At 42.4% G+C, this 6,604-nt stretch overlaps 1 protein-coding gene across 2 annotated transcripts in view; it reads right to left on the bottom strand.

The window, feature by feature from the left end:
- EIF3L (eukaryotic translation initiation factor 3 subunit L) overlaps nucleotides 1-4,719 on the bottom strand; it is a 22,112-nt gene extending 17,393 nt beyond the window's left edge. Inside the window, exons 1-4 of one of the 2 annotated variants that reach the window (XM_011387626.2) lie at nucleotides 4,531-4,719; nucleotides 3,942-3,990; nucleotides 2,821-3,031; nucleotides 615-694 (exon numbers count right to left, since the gene is read on the bottom strand). In XM_011387626.2, coding sequence (XP_011385928.1) covers nucleotides 615-694; nucleotides 2,821-3,031; nucleotides 3,942-3,990; nucleotides 4,531-4,563 — 373 coding nt within the window. In that variant the 5' untranslated portion in view covers nucleotides 4,564-4,719. The remainder of the gene's footprint in view (nucleotides 1-614; nucleotides 695-2,820; nucleotides 3,032-3,941; nucleotides 3,991-4,530) is intronic. The other variant, XM_023527428.1, reaches the window with a different exon arrangement.
- Nucleotides 4,720-6,604: the final 1,885 nt, after the last annotated feature.

Raw genomic sequence — 6,604 nt, 5'->3', positions numbered from 1 at the left:
AAAACAATATTAAAAAAGAACAAAGTTGGAGGACTTAAACCTCCCGATTTCAAAACTTACTGCAAAGCTACAGTAATCGAGATAGTGTGTAGTACAAGCATAAGAATAGACATATATAGATCAATGGAGTCAAATTTAAAGTCCAGATAAAAACTCTTACATTTACATCATAAACAATTTCGACAACAGTACCAAGACAATCCAATGTGGAAAGTCTGGTCTTTTCAAAAATCGGTGCTGAGACAACTGGATATCCACATGCAAAAGAATGAAGTTGGATCCGCCTACTTTACAACATATATGAAAGACACCACCAGAAAGTGAAAGGTGGGAGGAGGCTAAGGAGCTCATTCCAGAGGCACTATAATGACCCCCAAAATATAGGTCACTATAATGACCCCCAAAAAACAAGTCAGGACAAAGAGCCTAATTTCAGCTTTCATCATGTGTAAGAGATCTCTGTCCTCTTCATTATTCAGCCATCACCCGACAAGTTATTTACTAAGGATCTACTATGTACCAAGACCTGGGGAAATAAAATGGTGAGCAAAACAGACACAGATCATCCTGAGCTTTCCCGTGACCCCCAGTCACATGACACAGCTCACACCTACCGTTGCCAACCTGTGGAGCAATGGCTTCAGCCTCAGGCCAAGGTGTATTCTTGAAGAATCTTTCCGTCAGCTTCGTCCAGCTGAAAACCAAGCAGAAAAATTCTAGAACTCCAAAACAAAAAGGACCTGAGAGAGGTAACTCTCACATTTGATAGACAAGGACCCAGGCTCAGAAAGGGGAACATGTCACAGAACTAGAGCCAGGGCCTGAACCTTTCAAGTCTATAACTTTCCTCAAATAAATTCCATCTCAGACGACTTTCTTAATACAGTAAAACGCTCCTTTTATATTAGTAAGGCACCCACCAAGCTCTTCAGGATCATCTTCTGCCTCTGCATCATAAACTCTTGGCCATATTTAACTGCTTGCTGTTCCCTGATTTGAGAACCACCTTTTAGAATTCCCACCTCCCTTCCTTAGCAATACTGTTCCCACTCCCTAGAGCACTGTGCCTCCTTTCCCTCTCCAAACAGAGGCAAATCGGTTTGTTGCAGTATGATTCCACAACTGACCTACAGCATCCAACCCAAATAGCTGCTGTCCACTTCAAAACCCTACAAGAAGTTTGTTCGTTTTCTTTCTCCTGATCCCTTCAGCAGCTACTTCAACTTTCCCGACTCTCCTCAAGCCTCACCTCTCCCCCTTCTCCACTTTCAGTTCAACATAGAAATGCTCAAGTCCCCCTTCAAATCACAGAAAACACAAAAATGTCTCAATAACCCTATAAGTCCTCTACACTGAACCAATTCCCCTTTGTCGACCCCCGTTTATTGCTCCTCTGTCATCTGGCTCCTGCTTCTATCACTCCACTGAAACTGACTTTGCTAAGGTTACCAAGTACCTTATAAGTTGCCGAAATCAACTGACTCCTTTCTCACCTCAACCTTCTTAAAGCTCGTAAAAGTCTCTTCTCTCTTTGGTTCCTGGGACACCTCTCTGCTGATTTACTACCTACTTTTCTGCCCACGCCCCCAAAGGAACATATTTCCCAAAGTGCCAGCAATTCTTCTCACTATACATTCTCCTAGGGAAACCATGTACTTGACTTCAACTACTGTATTTGCCTGCACTGTCCAGTGAATTAATTTTAGTTAATTTTAATTTCAATTAAAAAATTATAACAATACTTAACTCAGTTATTAGAAAACTTACAAGTTTTGGAAAATATTTTATATTTGGAACAACTCGTGCATGTGCACCTACTTCTCCAATTATAAATATTATGAAATCTAAATAGAGATCAAGTATTTCTATTGTGCACAAGCTGAGATGCACTATAAATATAAAATATGGGATTTACAAAACTTAGTGCAAAGAAAAAGTAAAATAGCTCATTAGTAGTTTAACACAAATTATGTGTGAAAATAATTTAGCCATAATGGATTAACGAAGATTAATTTCACCTGATTTTCTGTATTTTTTTTTAAATGTGGCTGATGAAAAAACTTTGAATCACGCAAGTGACTAGTACTCTGTTTCTCTTGGACAACATTGGTCTATACATTTCTAACCAGAAAGACACAGGCAATGAAGGAAACACAGGTCAGGTATTAACTCTTATTCGCTGATCCAACAGGCCTGTGGCTACTTGCTTTATTCACCCATCCTTCCAAATACTGCTTAAATTCTATCTCCTTGGGAAAGTCTTTTTTGACTACCCCTACTAGGACCAACCTGTCTCAGTTCTAATGCCCATTACACAAGGGCAGTCCTCTCAAGACCAGAAGCAACCACTCAAAGCTTGGCTCACCCAGTTATGCACTGAGAAGTTATACAGTTTAGAAATGAAGCTCTGGTATCAAGATTGTGCAGGCTCAAAACTCAGCACATCCACTTCATGTGATTTGTCCTTTCTGTGCTTTATTTCCTCATCTGTAAAATGAGGAAAATAGTACCTACTTCAAGAGGTTACTGTGAAAAGTAAATTAATAAACACAGAAAAAGCACTCTAGACATCACCTGATCTATACTGATCATACATACTAACTGCTATTCTAATTATTGATAGTGATGTTATTTTAGGCCTTGTACAAATTCTGGGGATACACAGTCTAATAAAATAACATGTCCCTAGCCCCAAGGAACCACAGAAACCACTTAGGCATTCTCTTTACAGAAAAATAATTAAACTACATCCCTTCTTAGGGGTTGTATCATTAAGTCAGTCCGACCCCGAAAGAGATCAATTCAGCCAGCAGGCCATACCTGTTCTCATAGATGTCCTGAATTTCATACACTTTTTGGTCAATGACATCGCTGGAGACACGACTGGCCTGCAGCTCATACACCTTCTGGTCAATCAAATCCGAAACGGTTTTGTGGAAATATTGGATGAAGTTTTTGATCACTTCGGGGATCACCTGATAGGTCTGCTGTTCATACTGACGTTCATAAGCCAGATCTTGCTTTGGATCTCCTAGAGGTTGGAGATAATCAATACTTTACATGTGCTTTCAGATTCACATATGTAACATAACAAAAGGGCAAGGCCATCCCCCAAACTAAACTCAAAGCTAGAAAATCATATATAATTCTTTTCTAAACATTCAGAGATAGAATCCTCAAGTCACTCCTAACCCCATCCCTGGTTTCTTCAGAACACTCACCACTACTTAAAGTTATTTATTTATTACCTGTTGCCTCTACTAGAACCTAAAGTCTACAAGGGCAAGAACCTTGCCTGTCTTCTACCCAGATGTATTCTCAGGACCTAAAAGAGTTGTGTGTATTGAAGGTGAGTGGGGTGGGGTGGGGGGCACTGTGGGGAGAGTAAGTAGCAGGTACTTAATATTTTTTGAATGAATGACTAACTGTCATTTTCTACCTATATGACTTGGTCCAAGTTACTAAACTTCTCTGTGCTGTTTTCTCATCTGTAAAGTGGAGACATTAATTTACATACTTTACAGAACTGTTTTAGGGACTAAATGAATTACTTCACACAAAATACCCAGAACAGTGCATGGCACTTACTAAGTGCTAAGTCAAAGCAAGTCACTGTAACATTTCAGGAAAACTCAAAAACCTTCCAAAGGGCTTGGTTTGAATCACTTTAATTTTCTACAAGATTTTCTTCTTCAGCTAATAGTTTAAACAAGGAAATCACAGCTAGGATAGTAATCCTTCCCTTTGAGGGGGACCACGAAAAAGGCCTAGTTTATTAGGCTCTATACCACCCTCCTGCTGAGAGCTGCTAACAACTGACTCCAATTCTAGACCATCATGAAGCAGCTGTAAACAGGTGCCCTTCAGAGCTGTTCTGAGACATAAATAAAGGTGCCAATCCCTGGAAGTACCCAGCTACCCAGACAAACCTGTAGTCTCACCTGTGTGCATATCATAGTCGCCTGGGTAAGCATAGGGATCATACGCAGCCTGTTAACAAAAGAGACAAAGACAGGTACAGTCACCAATTCGTGAATCCAAAATGCTCGTTCTACGACTTAAACGCCAAGCAGGACACTAAAGATTCCAAGGTGGATAAAACGAAGTCCCTGCCTTTGAGGAACTCACATGCCTGTGAGAAAAAGAAGAGGCAATGACAACACGATCTCGTGGGTGCTGTAAGGTAAAGCAAAGCAGAAGAGGCTGTGGCAATCAGCTGGGTTTGACGAGACTGAACCCCAACTATAAAATGTCTGCTACAGAAACGCAGAACCCCATAACCTCCGTCCCCGGTTTTGGGAAAGGAGAGGAAGAGGGGACCGGACATAGGAAGTGGGCGGGCAGAAAGGGCTGAAGTGTCGGGAGTGGTGGCAGCAGCATGAGGGCCGCGCACGCAAAGAGGCAGGTTGGAGCTGGTCGCGGCCCGCGGGGGCTCCCAGAGAGGACCAGACACCGTCTAACCGCGGGGTCCAGCATCCAGAGAGCCCAGTCCCCGTTGCGGAGCTCAGCACTCGCTTAGGGGCAGGTTACCTCAGACTCGTAATCATCGGCGGGGTAAGACATGTCTGCGGCGCTCGCAAACACTGCGAAAGAGAGCGAAAAGAGCAGCCTGCGCCTGCGTCATGAGGCCGGAAGTTCAGCCGCGCTTTGCCGGCCTGGAAACCAGAAGCCTTTCCGGGGTGGAGGGCAATCTGAGGCAGCCACGTTAGGAAGGGCGAAAAGACTAAAACTTAAACATTTTTTCTCCCTTTCAAAAGAGACTTTACAAGGAAGGAGACTCTGTAGTACTTACGTAAATTCAGAAATAAGGACATGAAGTAGCTCGGAATAATAAAGGATGGACAAAGAGAAAACAGAATGCCACACAAAAGATGGCTGACAGCTCCCGCTGGCCAACTTCTCGCGTGAAGGGAAATTCGAAAATGGCGAAGGAGGTGGGGTGGGGGCCTGATGTTGGATTTAGGTGTAAGTGGTTTGCCCGCGGGGTGAAATATATTCAAATGTTACGGCCTCAAAAAGACTAAACTTACTGAAAGTTGAAACTTGGTCCCATGCAGTGAGAGAGCATTGAGAAAAGGCGCCTCCCGACTTTGGACGTTAAGGTCGGAGCCGACAGATGAGGCCCGCTGTGGTGTGAGGCCATGGAGGGAGTCCTGAGCACTCGGGCTGTGGGTTGCGTTTGGAATCCGGCCGTAGTAGGGTGGATGTGAGTCCCGGGAAAGCCCTTTAGTTATAAAACAAACAAACAGAAGCCGGTATGTCAGTCAAGGGCCGTAGTTCAGTCATCTGCCCATCAACAACACGTAGCGAAAATCTGGATTGCAGTCCCTCGCCTGCCACTGATTCGCCGTGTGACCAGGAGCATGGCTCACCCTCTCTAGGCCCAGGCCTCTGCATCCTCTTGTCACACAGGCCTCCTTCCTTTTCTCTGTGAGGCACACACCGCCTTGGGGCTTTTGCATTCACAGTTACCTGGTCTAGGTTCTAGAATGCAAGTCCTCCTAGATGTCCGCAGGGCTCGCTCCCTCACCTTCAGTTGTTTACTTATGACTGGGATCACGCAGAGCATCCTATTTAGAATTGCTACCCCGGCCCTGCGCTGGTTTTTGCTTTGCGTTCCTTCTCCGTTATTGCCAAGAGGTGATGCCATCATAGAACTAAAGCCTAAGCTTTAGGTTCCCTCCACGCCCCCGGACTCTTCCATGGCTCAAGGACAGACTCCAACAATTTTCTCCCATGATCCTATGTTTTTGTAAAATTTGCAAAAGTAATATTTTTACTGCAATCACTTAAAATTGCGCTCTCTTCCAGTTTCCCCTTTGTCATACTTCCCCTAGTGTTTAGTGGCGTTTGGGATCCAGCTAGATGAAATCCAGCTGGCAACGTGAGTTTAATATAATAAATGTATGAGATACTCTTCCGTGTATAGTTAAGTTACTGCTGGCCTTCCATGTGTAAGATATGCCTACCATCTACTGTGATCAGTGAGTGTCCTCAATGAAAGGACTATTATTACCAGATTGTCCCCATGATTATTGACCTGAGGCTCGATAAATTTTATGTCCTAAGACTTAATGATTAAAAACCAATATTAATGAAATGAAGTTTGTGTGTGGTTACATTATTTAAGGTTAATCAGGTCACTAGAAAGCTTGAAATTACCTGAAATCTTACAGTTCACATAGGACGAAAATTTGATACAGGTTGCCCCCAACTCTGGCAGTTTGCAAAATATTCATGACATTACTAAAAAGGAATTGTGAAGTCATAAGTTTTTCTAAAGTATCAATAATTTTTTTAAAAAAATAGATCTGATATACTCAAGGAAAGACTGAATTCTTTCCATTTTCATGGTAGAAAATGATGACACAAAGTTGTTATATAAAGAGGCAATCAGAGCATATTCAGACTAAAAGAACAAATATTATGGAGGTATTTAAGAAAATTAACCATGTTTCTTTTCTGGATTTTGTGATGTTTATGCTATCGGTCAGCTTTTTTAAATTACAAATTAGAATTTGTAATTGAGTGATTTCACCCACAATTTGTGTCGTCATTCCTGTTCTAAATACATATTCTCTTTCCTACATAGTTTTGGTTTCGT

Source organism: Pteropus vampyrus, unplaced genomic scaffold (assembly GCF_000151845.1).
Source record: "Pteropus vampyrus isolate Shadow unplaced genomic scaffold, Pvam_2.0 Scaffold16, whole genome shotgun sequence".
In the NCBI taxonomy this organism is placed as follows: Eukaryota; Metazoa; Chordata; class Mammalia; order Chiroptera; family Pteropodidae; genus Pteropus; species Pteropus vampyrus.
Note: the sequence above shows the minus strand (reverse complement) of the source record. Positions and strands in the feature narration are given on the sequence as shown.